This window comes from Manacus vitellinus, unplaced genomic scaffold (genome assembly GCF_001715985.3).
Source record: "Manacus vitellinus isolate BGI_N305 unplaced genomic scaffold, ASM171598v3 scaffold_14_pilon, whole genome shotgun sequence".
Taxonomy (NCBI): Eukaryota; Metazoa; Chordata; class Aves; order Passeriformes; family Pipridae; genus Manacus; species Manacus vitellinus.
In genome coordinates, this window is record NW_021939063.1 from 7,761,329 (window position 1) to 7,777,809 (window position 16,481).

General features: G+C 41.9%; 1 protein-coding gene across 1 annotated transcript in view; it reads right to left on the reverse strand.

The window, feature by feature from the left end:
* The window catches only part of PTPRG (protein tyrosine phosphatase receptor type G), a 374,823-nt gene that overhangs the window by 60,608 nt on the left and 297,734 nt on the right, over positions 1-16,481 (reverse strand). The window contains 3 exon segments of the mRNA XM_029958316.1: positions 7,770-7,902; positions 15,467-16,021; positions 16,024-16,261. Coding sequence (XP_029814176.1) covers positions 7,770-7,902; positions 15,467-16,021; positions 16,024-16,261 — 926 coding nt within the window.

Genomic DNA, 16,481 nt, shown 5'->3' on the forward strand with positions numbered 1-16,481 from the left:
GACAGCTGAGAGGAGAACACTTGATTCTTGAAATTCAGACGAAGGCTGGGCATATGTGACACAGGAAGAAGTTGGCTTCAAATACCTGTATTTGCAATTGTTATGGCAATTGCATATCCTTGAGAGACCCTCTAAGATGCTACAGGTTCTTCAGTCACCTGAACTCAAATTTACAAGGGCAAGGTCTGATGGAGCTGACAGAAGTTATTCAGAAGTTAACACTCTTGTTAACATCAGTGGGATGGCTCAGGTTTAAACCTGAAGCAAAATCTAGACTGTCCTAATCTTGGAAGGGGACATTCCTGGGTCAGAACGTGCTTACTGATTTTTGATTTTGCTCCTGATGTTCTATAATTAGTATTAAAAGTACTGTTTTCTGAGCTTTCTCAACATCCTGATAGTTCTGGAAATCACCACTGATCTGCATTTAAGCTTCTCCAAGTTCTTTTCCCTTTCCAAGACAAAATACATTGGTTTGTAAAGCAGCAACTCACTACCAGCCTCACCAGAGAGGAAAGGGGAATCTGGCAGAATTCTGGTTTGCGATAAAAGTGAAACTAGCGTTAATTAAAAAAGAGTAAAAGTAACAGGCATATAATGAGAGAACATGCCCCCTTCCACAGTCAAGCTCTTAACAGATCATCCAGCATGCTTAAAAAGCAACTTTCCATCTGCAAATCTGTCTCTCTCTCTTTTTTATCTAATGAGCATGAGTTAGTCTGTTCAAAAGCCCAAATGGGCATCTCGGGGCCAATTCAGCAGCAGGGGGTCCGTTACTATAACAACTGACAACTCCTGTGATTTCAAAAAGGCCCTGAAGTAGCCATTTGGGAAATGGTTATGAGCAAGCAGTCGGGAAGGGATGGCTGCGGGTGCAGGTCCTGAGCTCCCCTGCCTCAGCCTTTCCAGCAGGGAGCCAACCCCATGTCCCACCACCCTTGGGAACAGCCAGGCTCTGCTCCCTGCAAGAGGAGACGGTAAAACCTCACGATCCGACAACGGGAGGAACAGCAGTGAATCACCAGGATTTGGTCTGAGTGGATCTACCTGTGGGCTCTGCCCCTTGCCCCAGGCTGTATGTTGCTGGATGAAAGAGCACAGATTCCGTCAGAGGAGTTTTCATATTGATTTTCCTCGTAATTGAAGAATGATGAGCGCTCAAAGTACGATACCAACAGATAGAACAAGCAAGTGGCAGCTGCCCTAAGCTTCGGGCTTGAAAGTGAGCTGCCTGAGTCAGCACAAAGGATGAGCTCAGTTCCCTGTGTGGGATAAGAGGGAGCTGATCACAGGCCTGCTCTCTTTTAATGAAAATGAACAGCACTTTGAGAGACAGAACACAAAAGGGCCCAAGATTCAGTACCTTTACCTCTGGCACTGTCAAAATCACATAAAACCTGGATCTCCTGCAATAAGAGCTGAAGTGCTTTTCCTGCATTGTCTGGGTTGAGACAGGGACATCAGAAGACTCTGAATCAGGCTGGGCTGCACCCCACTTGCAAGCCAGTGATCTGCCCTGTTTCCATCCACCTGAGGCTGTTTGTCATTATGGGGGACTAGATGTGGCCATTCCCAGAGGAAAACAAAGGCATGCCCTGTTCAGTATGAGCAGGGCACATCTGGGCACTAAAAATGAGACTGAAGCTGGAAGAAGTTTCAGGTATGCCACTCACCTCCATGTTTCTCCTCGTGTCCCTGTGGTGTTGCCCGTTTTCGGCTTAGGAGGTCTCTGGCCCTTGGTTAATTCTCCTCTCTGCCTGTGATGACACGAGTTGTGCTCTGGGGCACAGCCATCCCTAAGCTGAGCACAAGCACCTCGACATGATCCTCAGGCATCACTGAAGGTAGTGTCGGAGTGAACATCCCCATCCATCCTCTTCATTCCTGCCTCGTGCTGGTCCCTCAGTTTGGCTGGTCCAGCTCTGTCTGGTTACTACATGAACCAGACTGGGAGCTAACCTGGTTTAAATCAGGACACAAAAGCCCCTCTCTTCTTTTTTTTTTTTTTTACCATGGATTGTTTCACAATCCAGCTCCTCACACAGTTGTACAAACATTTGCATTGGGGTCACAGAGGGCAGAGCAAGAGCAGGAACAGAGGATGAAACAGGAACTGCTGCTGCTGAAATAAATACTCATGCAACTGCACCCGAGGCATTCTTAAAATTAACACCCAGGGTCTCAGATAATGTTACCACCTAGCATCCTCCATGAGTGAGAAATGAGCAGAGTCACAGATATTTCAGAGTAAGCTGAAAGAAGCTTTTATCATTGTAAGCAAACAATTTTACAATGGTCTGTAAATTTGCAATGTTCCTTTTCCAATCAGTACAGTAGATGAACAACACATTGTGTACTCATAAAATAAAACCTAGAGATAGGTTCGAATAACAATTTCAGCACTTTTTACAACCTGCTACAGGCACAAGTTATTTTTTTCCCCCCAATTAAGTTTTAACACTGTCTTAGCTAAGGAGCTGTGCAAGTTCCCTGGAATTTAACATCAAAAGGTACTTTTCCAAGGCATGGTTACTAGAAATGGTAAATACAAGAGTTCTTTGGCTTACGTTGAAGCTTTCATTTCTATATTACAAGTTGATTTACAAATATGGCTGACCAACCTTCTTCAGTGCTATTTTACCAGTGTCAGAAAACTCAGATGCTGAAATATTGAACACCTGAGCTTGCTCCCAGTGAGGTCTTTGCCACTGAGTTCAACAACAATACTCTCCACCCGTAAATGACTTGGCCCCGGGTCACACAGAAAATCAATGACTGAGTCAGAAAAAGAACCTGCATCTCCTGGTGCTCAATGTAATTTCTTCTGCACAGAAAGGCACTGCCAGAGAAGCACAAGGCTCTGTCACAGGATGTGTCCCAAGGATTCTGTTCAATTTGACAGGATGCTTAACGGAAACCTAAGAAAACTCTTACTGTCTAGTAAATTCTACAGGGTTTTGCCTAAGGAAAATTAAAGACATCTTTTTCCCAAGCTGTCTCGTATACACGCATGACTATAAAACAAGCAACGCAAGCTTGCTTGCTCTTTGAAAGGCAGCAGCTGTGTTGTTCCAAAAATCCCTCCTGAATGTAAACATATTAGCACTGTATAAACAGCTTGATTTAATAAGAAATGCAATACAATATTCCCGCTTTGTCTTTAGGATCACAATGTTGATGGTGGCAATAATTCAAGGTGAATTATGGTATCTGCTTAAAAGAAAGAAAAAGAAAACTCTCCAGCTATAGTCATGAATTAATTTCTTCCTCTTAGCTGAAAATGAGAAATGGCTATAATTTAGTTCCCATTTAAAAGTTGCTGTTGGCTAAACTCTAAAATCTTAATTGCTTCTTAATATTCTCTGCTTATTTTTTTCCTTTGAAACCATAGTCTGTAGGACTGTAGTGTTTAGATTAAAAATCAGAATGGAAAACAAACAGTGGAAGGTCACCACTCCCACCTAAAATATGTTTTTTCCCCCCCAAAATGACAGAACTTATTGTGTATGAAAGTATTTCAGTTGATTTCCCAGCTCTAGTCACCCTCCTGCATCTCTGTGAAAAAGAAAGTGACACTGACCCTGGGTTTACCCTGAAGTGTCAATACTCAGGACTTGTTCAATTGGCAACAGAATGTAGTGGAAGTTCTAGAAAAGACATGTTTCAAGCCATATTACGGCTCAGCATACTATAGGAACTTGCCTTGTTGCAAAAAAACTGAAGTCACACTCAATCCCTAAATAGTTTGGAGGTCACTACCAAACACACTCTGCAGTTCTCGGAGCTCGCAGAAAAGGCTGTGAGAGTAACAGTGGCAAAGACTTAAGACAACCCAAGTCAAATTTTAAACTGACCTTGAAGAACTGCAGAAAGATCTCATGATAGTGAGTCTGGGTATAAAATCACAGATGCAAAACAAATGCCCAGAAATGCAAGAATAATGTGCTTGGGAAACTGTACCTCTCAATGCCCACATTTTAACGGGCTCTAGATGAGCTAGCAGGGCTCCAGCAAAGATCCTAAAATCCCAGTGAACAGTTCTCGAGAACACTCAGTGGTTGTCCCTATAGCACACAATTTCAGGAACTGATATGCAAGAAAAGGAAGCAGAAAAAGTACCACTGTGCCACTGCGGAAGCGAATGGTGAATCCATATGGTGAGTAAAACAAGGATCTGGTCTCCTCATCTTTTCTGTCTGCTAAGACTCAAATTCTCAACTAGATGCTAAAAGAAATCAGTTTCAAGCACTAGAGGTCCTGGGAGCAACAGTCCCCCTCATCATGCCCGTGACAGCTCAAGGATCAGCCAGGCCAGCTTTTCCTCAAGAGGAATCAAAGATGCACAGAAGCCAACTGAAACTACAGCTGTCATTGTCCCTCCTGCCCACGGAGCCCAACTGCCACCCGGCCCCAGCAGATCTGAAGGCTCCTGGTCACCCTGTGATTGTGCTCTCCTCATTTTTTTGGGATAAAAGGCACCGCAATTTTTGCAGCTTCATTATGCTGACCTAGTTTATTTTCCACTCTACCAACTTAAAAATCACACATCCCTCTTTGCACAGCAGTGCCATTAAAAGTACTGAATTCAGGAAACTTTAGTAGAAAGGTAATTCAGAGCTGCTGCTTGCCGGCAAGTTCCCATCCCTTTTCATTACTGAGATGGCCACCATGTGAAAAAGATGGAAGTGACCCTTTCTCTTCAACATCAGTCATATTCTTTCACCATTTGTCCAAGATCCACATGGAAAAGGAACTGAGAACAGCAAATTACCTCTGCAAAAGTAGTCTCGTTCAGAAACAGCACAGATCATTTCCAAATATATTCAATTACAAGGAGTCTCTAATGAACACAGCATGGAAGCTCAACAGATAAAAAAAGGAAAAGCTTCATCAAACAATGACTGTTTCCTATCACTCTCCTGTTCAAATAAAGGGAACAGAAAATGAAGCTTTCTTACAGCAAGTCATCTTCACAAAAATTATTTCTTTGCTGTATCATGGAATGAGCTACAAGGAGTCCAAACAGAGATAAATTCTTTGCCAAACCTTCACAAGAAACTTCCCTAACTCCTTATTTTGATCCCTGGATAATAGGGCACTGATGCGAGGGAAACAAGCAGAAGGCTTCTCTCTGCTTCATTGTTCTGCTTATGTCACCTCTGGTCTCAAATCATCTAATTCCACAAATGCTCAAAAATGCGAAAGTGAAAATATCATTTGTTTTACCCTCAAAATGTTTTGCCAAAGGGTAACTATGTCTCTTCTGCTTTTTCTAGTTCTCTGGGTTTTATTTTGTAATGCTTTTTCTCACACCAAAACAAAGAACTGCTGTGCAAGAAAAGGCCCTGTGGTCCAGCATGTCTGTCCCCTTGAGGGTTATCCTTTCATCAAGTGTTTCTCTGCTGTGCACTTCAATACCATGTTTCCCTTACTGAAATATCTGTCTCAAACTCGTTTTCATGCCATTTGCTTTGATGGCGTTATTTAGCAAATTATTCCATATGTTGTTGCCCATTACATTTTAAGCTAAGTATTTCTTCCTGAAAACCCAAATTACTGTTCCTTTCAAACTTCTAAATTAGATTCTGCAGTGTTTGTGAATTGTTTTTTTCCTTACTTTAAAACACTAACAGAGATAAACATTTTATTTTTTCCCAAGGAAAGGCAATCACCCTGCAAAGGGCACATGAAATGCTGTGTTGCCGCTCCAGTGACATGGTTTGCACAATGCAAAATGTTACTGTGGACAATCTGTGTTCTAGTTGCTTGTTGATTTATCCTAAAACACATCTTTACTTTTTCAACACACTCCCTGTATTTGTTAAAAGTCCTCAGAACTAAGAAGGTAGATACACTTTACTTTGAAGCTAGTACACATGTGCTCTCAAGTTTGTTTATTGTTTCTCAATTTGTCGCTTTATATTTATCAAAAAGCTTTGACTGCTACGTGACATTATTTTCATTCTATACTAATTTTTAATCTCCACCTTTTTTAGTATCAATTTTTTGAAAATAAACTGATCTACTGCTCTCAGTGGTATTAATTAGAAACTCACAGTTTTACCAAAGCCGCTGATGAATGTTAACTATTGATGCATGCTATGGAGAGCAGATAAACAATTATTGTCCATATGCAAAAATAACACATTACTGGAAAAGTAATTTGGTTTCAGCTAAAGTCTTTGTTCCCTTATCTTCCTTGATTTATGTGTGTGTTGGCTATTACAAAGCAAATAAAAAGTTTATGAGGTGGATGGTTAGGAATTTTGAAGATAAAAGTATTTAACTTTAATCAGCATACCTTAATTTTACTAGACTAATATTATGATCTATAACAGAAACTAATGTTTATCAAAAGTTAGTCTCTAACTGTTGGTCACTAAGCCAGTACATTCCAACTTTAATATCTTCTCAGGGATGGCACTGTTGAGCACATTAAACACTAATTTTGCAATTATTTCTCTCGATCCATTAGTGAAATTGCAAAGAAATGGAAATGTTTTGCAAACAGTGAGAGGTACCAACATTCCTCTAGATAATAGCTGTTAGCACTGCATTTCAAAACGTTTTCTCTGTAGAAGAGCATTTTGTATCAACACGAGCTAAAAATCACAAACCCCTCATTACAGTGCTTCAGGATATACCATCTCCTTCCAGGGTTTGCCTGGTGTGAATGTGACCAAGTTTAGTCTTTCAAATGAAGAAAATACATATTGAAACACAGCATACTACAAGGGGATCTTCAGAACCTTTTTACTTTCAGCTTGTGCTCACATATCAGTGCAATTTTATTCAGTGTCTTACTGCAAGGATGTTAATTATTTGCAAATGTTAATAGAAATTATTTTCACAAGGCTATTGTCATCTATTTATTAATTATTTCAAATGTTCTCAGCCTCAATAATTTGGCCAATTAATTGTCAGTGAAATGAGTACACTGAAAAATGGCTTGGTACTTTTAAAATTGATTCTGCAAATATAATGATCAATGGGATGGTATTTCTCATCAAAGCTACTTTCCTGTGTCCCACATAATCAAATAATTCCTAAATACCTTGTATGTGACTAATCCCTGGTTAATTTTAACTTCCAGACAAATGAGGTGTCTTTGGCTTCTGGTTCTGACTTAAGCAGGTGCTGCAGGTTTTAATTTACTCTAAATCAAATGGAGATGGATTTGTTGATGCTAATCCTAATCTCCACCATTGAAGCAATGTCCACTGGTGTGAGGCAATCTTTACTTTCAAGACCTTGCAGGCAACACTTCTGAACACCTCACCAATGCTAAAGAACTCTGACTCAGAGCATCCCTATGGAATGTGAAACAAGCTTAGTCCCCGTTCTTGAAGTGCAGTCAAAGGAAGGAAAGAACTGCTTAAGATTACACAGGAGGTCTGTGGTAAAGACACCCATGGAACCAAGGCCAGTCTCACTGGGCTTTTCTGCCACAACCGCTTTTCCTGAAGGCCAAGACAGAGATAACTTTTTATAGCTATTTTGGAGGGACTAATTGTGAAAATATTTGTCACCATTACAGCTGGCTCTACCATTGCTGGAGCCCTACCAAGCCCATTTTCATGACACAAAAATCAATACTTAAGGCAGCTGAACAGTTATCCAACAAAGCTGTTCTAGCACCCAGAGAGTTATCTAATGCATCTAGCACCATAACTTCTAATAAAATAAAAACCGCAGGGCCACATTAAAAACACCACCTGAAATGTGTTTTAAATCATAATCAGTTTCCAATGATAAGGAAACAGGCTCACCTCCAGTAGACAAGCACAGCGATGAGGAGAATGAGGCACACGAAGGTCAGTGCTGAGACCACAATGAGTGGGATGATCCATTCCATTTTACCAGGAGAAGGTCTTGTGGCCATGCTGGAGCTGTTCTTGCCAGCTGTGTGTTAAACAGATAACAAAACCAATCACTGACTGGAAAAAAGAATTACTGTACAGAAAAACGTGTAAACAAAACAAATAGCTTATCCATTTTACATGGTATGAGTAAACAGAGCAGAGATCCTCTAACTGCAGGGTGGGACTCCATTTGTCTTCAGTCTGAGACATGAGAGCACAGAAGTATGGTGTTTATTGCCACATATGGCTTGGATTTTACTACTGACTGTAATTACGGTCTCATAGACACTTTTAGGACTCTTTTGTGCAAGCACCTATTATCAGATGTGGAGTACCCCACTGAGCCATTTCACCACGGTAACTAAGTAAACGCTGTGCTCCGTCATCAGTGTTTGCAGATAAATGCACTCTGTTTCTCAATACTACAGGACAGCCCTGTTTGCAAAGCTCAGTGTAATACTTTGCTTCAGAAATAAATTTCTTGGTAACTATCTTAAAATAAAAAATCCTCAACATGTTGGGTGTCATGTCACATCATTTGCAGAATTGTCACAATCTGGTGGGTTACTGCATACGAAAGCACTTTTTAGCATATGGATTGTCAAGATGGGTGGATGAATGAATGAATAGGATGTGTTGTAACCGACAGAAGAAATCATTATGCCACAGCTTTTGAACGAAATTAAAGTTCGTTCGTCAATATCCTGAGATCTGGCCGAGTAACTCTGCTTCACTTCTTGCATGACATCTCATTAAAATGATTGTATCATATAGAAGATGAATATCTAGAGCTTCTGCAAGTACTGGAGACAATGAGCATAGACGCTGTACCAATGTATTTCAAAAGACACCTAATTTGTGCAAATCTGTGTAGACTTGATGAATAAATTGGTTTAGACAGAATGATAGAAGAAAAATACAGAAGAGGATTCTCTATCTTATTCCTGTTTCCTAACAAACAGGCAGTATCTGATCAATACCTGCCAACAGGACATAATGTCAAAGGATTAGTATAAACAGCTTCAGATTTTGAGGATTGAAACATGCACACTTGACTTCTACTTTTAGCCTATGTGAGTCTTTCCTCACCAACGTGATTCCTTGCCCTTGTTCAGTATTGCATTATCATATCTTCTGAAACTGCTGCAAATCCTACCAGAAGAACGTAATTGCCTTTTCACCATAGGCAGGCAAAACACAGATAATTGGAAGTCACCAGATGTCACATAATATGAAGTCATACTCTATTTTAATAGCATTTAGATTATACTCCTCGGTAGGCAGGAGTAAAATTCAACTAACGTGGAAGTAAAGGTTAATTGTAAATGCTTTTGCCTGACTGCTGAAAACAGAGCAAGGCTGCAGGCTGCTGCAAGCCCAGCAAGAAATCTTTCTAGTTTTAAGAACTAGGCTGATAGAGGTAATGCCCTTTAGCAGGCAGCCTAAATGAGGTGCTAATAAGAGGGGTGTTTGGGAGAACTGAACGCACACTTTGATTGAACATCTCTGATTTCCTTAACCAGAAGGAGTAAGGAAAAAATCAACCCCAAAATTAAAGTAAAGGCTTATTCTCTGTATTTGCCAAACTTACAAAATCATAAGTCTTGAGGCATCAGTTTTTACCAGTGCATTTCAAATCATTTATCAGCACAAAAAAGTAAGCCTGTGAGGTAAGTCTTACTAATCAGAATGATAAAAGGGACAAGGCAAAAAAAACATGCAATGTAATAAAACTTCATAGGAGAGCCAAGTAGTCCCATCACCTTACGTCCATTAGGGTGTTGCTTCAGTTCTCTCCAAGGACAGTACTCTGTTTAGTTTCACCTCCACATCTTTCAACACAAAAACATATGTTTCTGTTTGCATGGGAAGAAAATTAAATTCCATTGTAAGCACAGCATGGGCTGGAGTCCCAATGCACACTATTAAATTCTGCAGTGTTCACGATGCTCCTCTTACTCAGTCTGCTGTGGAGAACACACTTATCTGCCCCTGCCAACTCCCAGTACCACAGATGTGAGGATAAGAAAGTGCTCAGTATACTGAGTGCCAGAAGAGCAAATGCCATTCCTGCATGCTGATGGCTGGCCCTGAAATTCCAGTTGGGAATGCCCAAGCAGTGATGTGCTTCAGAAAAAAAGACACAGTTCCTGTGCTGGCTTTGAAGAAAAAGTCTTAGGTGTTTTTCCACTGCTTAAATAATGTGTTGAGAGAGCTTAAACAAACAGCATATCCTTGTAATGGTGCCCACCATAAGCTGTACTTGCTGGTGGTGGTGGTAAGCTTAAAAAATGGACTAGGAAACTCCATTTTTGCTAAGAAATGTAAACAGTTTCCAGTGGCATATGCCTTCGTTGAATTAATTCAGTTTGCCTTTTACTGGCTTGGAATTCATCCCAGTAGGAAGGAATAAAAATTATTACAGCATATCTGTTTCGGGAGGTCCCACATGATACAAGCCCTGGCACTGCTAAATCTACTCCTGCGTCTGGAAAAATCTGTAACTTCTGTGAACCACCCGCTCAGCAGTTCCACCCAGGCACTGGATGGATGAGCCCTGGCACAGGGAGTATTGGATGGCGTCAGGCAGTGAGGGAAGCTCTGGCAGTGCAACTCTTGCACAAAGGTCAAGGTAAGAAAGAGGCTCCTACCACTTGTGAAATGTACTTTTTTTCCTGTGAATTCTTGGTAATTGGTTCCTGAGAAAAGAAACATGTTTATTTCCCTTAAGTAACACTGCTTGCTATAATAAGCAACCATAGCTGTACTATATAACCTATCTACTTTTATCATTCCTCATCATTGCACAAACTGCCAGGACAAAGTTCTGTTTGTTGTACCATTACAGATACCATTAACCAAAGCAAAACCCTGCTGCTGAACTGCCTCAGACCACATGGCCTCTTAAAAGACAGTCAACTTGCTCATCTTTCCTTTGAGTAAATGAATTTATGGACTTATACAAAGGTATTAATTAATTTTGAAAAATAGTATTTGCCATATTATTAAATGATAAAAATGCAAAATCATGTTTTTTAAAAATGCATTACCTTTGATACAAGTTCATGTCACTGTGCAGCTATTTCTTCCCTATTTCTTTAAATGCATCCCTGCAGTGTTCACAATTACAGGCTGTGCACAGCTAAACATGGCTTTTCACTGCTTTGTAAACAAATGCCAATCATATTTAATCCTATATCTGAAACTCATAGTTTGCAGACATCAAATAATTCACTTTTATTTTCAAGCCATTCTGCTGTTTTCTCCTGTAAGTTGCCATGTAAATCTCTGAAGATATTTAAAAGCTGTCTGGATGCAATCCTGAGAACGTGCTCCCTTCTTGAGCAGTGAGGCTGGACTAGCTGATTTCAGTGGTCTCTCCCAACCTTATCCATTCTGTGATCCTGTGTGCAAATGGCTCAAGCGCTACATGAAAATACAGCTTAATAATCCTTGCTGTGTATGGAGAAGAAGGAATTACACAGATGTTTAATTATCTTAATGAGGTTATTCCCAAAAGGCTTTTGTAACCTCAGACCTGGCAAAGACTGCTCTAAAAACCAAAATTCAGTCTCTGTTAAAGGCATACACCAGGCTTGAAATTTAACCCTGCACACCATCTCTGTCTCTACAAAGCCCCCTTGTGGGAGGAACTCAGAAGAAGTGGGTGACACTGAAGAATGGGAGGATCTGGCTGAAATTTGGATGAAGAGCCAAACCCACGTTTCTGTTCTCAGATCCAAGTCACCACTCAGGCAAAAGCCCCAACTGGACAGCTGTTAGCCCACAACAGCCCAGTTTTTATCTTCTGTCAAAAACAAAGGATCTGTTTAACTGTCCGGCACAACCAACCAAAATTCCGTGGGATTGTATCTTCTCTAGCCTGACGAAACTGAATCATCCAGCTTTTCATTTTTTCCCCTCGCTTTTTTCTTTCTTTCCCCCCCCCCCCCCTTTCTTGGTAGAGTATCATTCTAATTGCTGTTTTTCTAATTTTCAGGTTTCAGAGTCACGGACAATGCTGAGCAGCTGTGTGTGTAACAGTTGCAGATCAAAGGTACAATTAGTCTAATGTGGGCACCAAAACAGAGAAAAGGATGATCAGGAAAATGAAAGAGGAGAATGCAAGCAAGCGTTCGGCGACAGAAGAAAATCATCAGCCTTGGCTGATACCACCAGACAAGAAGAGGCCAATGCCATTTGGAAAATAATGACACGGCCTCAGGAGAGGTGTGTGTATGTGCGTGTGAAATAAGCACTAAAAGAAAATGAGCCTTGCTGTACTAATTGGCCTTGCACTTTCCCTGTAATTTCTCATGAGTTCCCTGTTCTCCTCTAATCATCCACACTCATGAGTACTTCCCCATTTAGTTATCTCCTTACAACTGCTAATTTGATGCTATATAATTAATTTTACAAGTGTACATTGTTATGAAACAATTTTCTACTCTTTAAAATGATTAAACTTTCTATTCACAAAAACAGTTTTGAAACCTTGACAGCTTTTTAAAACCTGCTTTCTGGGACAAAAAATGCATCCAAAAATGTTTCCACCCTCACAATGAGACACAGTAAACTGCAGGGGTGCTTTCAGCTCACTTTGGAAGTGGTCTTGACACTCTTAACTGTCCTGATGCTCAGAAATCCTTTCAGACACTTCTGGCAATGCCCTCTTGGCTTCACTTGTCTTGATTTCAGGTTTACCTTGTTATGGAAAACCTTTAAGGCCATTTCTCATAGACAAGGTCTTGCTATGGCTGCAGTTTCACTGAACTCAGCTGGCAGGAGTTAGGTCAGGTCTGTCTGTATGAATTGAAAATTTCCATACTACTGTGAAAAACAGTTAAGCTGAATCAGCTAGTCTTAGGCTTTGTGCTAGTCTAATTCACCAGCCTGTGTCTTTGGTAACCTAGATCAAGCCTGGAATAGAGCTCCTTCTCCTGCATTGCCAAGTGTCTTCTCACAGGGGCAGCACTCCCAACAGGCCAGGCAGGCCGTATTTGGACACATCTAGTAAAATATTTGGGCAAATTCCAGGCTAGTCAGACCTCACCTATCAAAGCCTGGTGGCTCAAGATAAAAAGAAAAGAAGGACTTGCCTGAAGAGACTTTGAAGGTACAAAGAGATTCGGACTGAAAGGCTCCATTCCAAAGCCAATAACACCTCAAAATGTTCTCACTAAAAATTAGCCTTTCCCAATGTCTGGACAGGGACTCACCAAGTTTGTGATCAACCTAAATTTTTCCACCTGGAGGTCATGGACAGGGAATGAGCCCCTACTACAAGAAACTGGCACAAATGGGCCCTTCTTCATCTCTGAATAGCCATTCCCAGCCCTTTTCAGGACACTGAGGGATCTGGGACAGGCTTGTCTGGGAAGCTGAAAAAATGGTGCAGCTCCTTCTCCTCATCTCAGGTAGGTCGCCAGAGGTTTAATTATGATTTAACTAAGGTTAATTTGGAGGAAACAGGCAACTCTCACTTATCTTCTTGCCATCTAACATGTGCTGATAATTTCAGATATAGTTTCCTACATATGGAAGCCACTTTTTTAAAACGCAGTAATCATACTAAGTTATCCTCCCTCCATATATAGGTACAGAAAACCTAATTTGCAGGGTACTTTCAAAACTGATTGTCTTTGTTGTAGTCTTCAGGCACAGTGACTTCAAGCCATCAAGCCTGGAAGTGAGCAGAGCTCTAAAAGAGGCTGTCTAGTAGGAGGCAAAGCTGTACTGAACCACTTTCAATAATAGTTCTCTGCGTGCTAAAAAGAGACAGACTAAGGGGATACAATTCACAATAACTAGTAAGTATTTCTTAGCAATATTAAAAATATTTCCCCGTCTCATTGATTTTAATATTTTTATCTTCACTATGGAATTGTTAACAATCTCTTTGTCACAAGCTAAGAATTAAGGCAAACTACTCGTCTTTTTTTCCAATTTTTTAGGCTGAGAACAAGCCATGAGGCCCGTTGTAGGTCTTATATAAGAGACATTGTACTTGGGCCATACAAGAAACTGGCACATGAGAAATAAGGAAGCCAAAGGCAGGAAGAACTATTTCAGAAGCAGGTTTACCCAGGCAGATTGAATTGCTGGGCTTTGAACCTAACTGGTGCTGAATGCTTACTCCTAACATGGCAAAGTTCCCTCCTTCCTGACAGAAAGGTGATTAGGGCAAGTGGCAGGTTGAAAGCTTCCTGACAGGCATCTCAGACCATGTTCAGTGGGAGCACTGGACTTTGAAGATTTCCAGCTGAGGAGTAAGAAAAACAGCATTGTATTTTAAAAATATCAGCACAATTTGGGTGCAAGTTTCTTGTCTTGCATTGTTAATCTGATCTCTTGCAGAACAGTTATGATTCACAGCGTTAGAGTCAGGTCAGCATTTCTGTAACAAATGTTATTAAAGATTGGATTTAGCTTTGTTTTTTAAATTGGTTCCGAGCTATAACTGAGTGCACAATGTCTGCATTTTTGTGGTTATCAGTGTAGGGAAAAATAAATATGCAAGGTTTTTTCACAGTACTCTAGAGCAGCTTTGATGGAAAAAGAAAATTACAAAACACTCCAAGATTACCAAAATAAACAATAAAGTAAAAAACCCCACCCCAAACAAAAAAAAGCACACTATCTTATAAATGCTGTGGTAATACACATAATCACTCATATAAACTCGTCACCATATCTAAATCCCAGTACTTACTCTGCAAATAAATCCACACATATGTACTCCATTTGCTCCTTGCTGTTTTCCTCACCAGTGCCTGGAGCTCCCTGAGCAGAAACATGTGTGGACATTCCACACATTGGTAGCACCATGAGATACCTGTTTGCATAGGCCTGTGCAGCAAACCCGGACCACACTGGGCTTGGTGCACATGCAGATCACCTGGGCAGGCCTCCAAAAGGTTGTATTTGCTGTGTATATACTGTGGAGTTGGTACATACACCCAGAGCTGGTGTGTACAGGAGCACTGGTAATTCTCATCAGGACAAAATATGTGAACTCTGCCTGGCTAAGATTTGTCCTTCCCACAGGAAAAAAAAGAAGGTAACTCCAGTGCAGAAGGTGCCTTGTTTTGGAAGATCAAAGCATGTAGGTTTTGTGATGAGAAATAAAGCAGCAATGTTCCCATATTTGGGAGAATATCTCAAAGCCCAATCAGGGAGAATCCTGCAGATAAAATAAATTAGCTTGCAGCATATATAGCAAACTTCCCACGAAACACCAGTTTGGCACAGCAGCCAATCTTCCAAATTAATTTCACAGCTATGGTTCACTGCATTTCTCTCCCTTTTTCTTTTAAACAAAATTCTTGATGCAGCATGTTGGGAGTTAACATTTTTGCAAATTTTCTCTTGTGGTAAGTTACAAGGACCATGATTCTGTCCTAATAAAAGAAAAGGATGTTCCTTCCCCCTCTGCTCCCCACCAGTAACAATTTGAGGATTGAGTCCTGTGACAACCTGCCCACTGGATGAAGTCAAGCACCACAGAAATGTTGTATCTCCTGGAAATCAGTAAGGAATTTAGATTGTATCATTTTCCAACACTCTTAGGTTGGTAAAACCAGCTTTCCCTGGAGGTCACTTACCTGGATTAATGGTAATGAATTTGTTATCTGAGGGGTATTCCTCTGGAAACCTGTCCTCCTTTGGAGGAGGTTTTCTTGTAGTCTCTGGTCTTCTTGGGATCTTGCCCGGGTACAGTTCATCGGTGAACGCTGGTGGCACTTGGGTGGAAGGGAGCGGCTGGGGCTGAGTGTTGGCTTCATCCAAACTCTCCTCCTTGGGACCTCCAGCCGCAGGGGCAACGTTTTGGTTTGGCTCTTCACCCGATATGGTTTTATTTCCTTCTTCCTCAGCAGTCCGGTTGGGGGAAGCCACGGCCACGCTGGGCTCTGTGCTATTGCGCGCCTCCGCGGCTGCTGTCGCCCTGTCTCTCTCCTTCTTTTCAGCATCCTTTTCTTCCTCTTCCTCGTGCTCCCGCTCCCCATCCTCACTTTCACTCTTTTCATCCTTCTCCCCCTCCTCAGCTCCCTCGCCATCCTTGGTCAGTGCCGAGTCCCGCTCTGGCCCCGGGGAGGCGGCGGCGGCCTCGGTGGTGGCCACCACGGGCCGTCCCGCCTGTTTGCTGGGGGCGGCCGCGTGGGCAGCCGGGTGGGCCAGACGCTGCTGGGGAAGGAGGAGATGCCACCACCGCTGAAGCCCAGCCCTGCCAGCAAGGTGCTGGTCACCACTGAGGCCACGGTGGCCTGGCTGCCACTGGAGGAAGGCCCCATCCCTGTGGCCATGGACACGAAGGAGAAGGGGAGCCCCGAGGAGGTCCAGGTGGAGGAGCCAGAGCTGATGGGAGCCATGTCAGCTGAGGAGGCAGGAGATGCCGTGGGCTTGAGGAGGTCACCAGCAGCAGAGGGGAAGAAAACACAGCAGAGAGCATCAGCAGGGGCCCAACATCCTACCTGGGGTCATTTTTCTTTTGCATTTCCCTCCCTTTCAACACATGTGCCATTCTGGTTGCTGTTCTCTTCAAGCCAAAGACTCCCACCAGCTGGATACAGGGCTGAGCCAGGACAGGACAAGCCACAGAGCTACCAGCAAACCACGAAG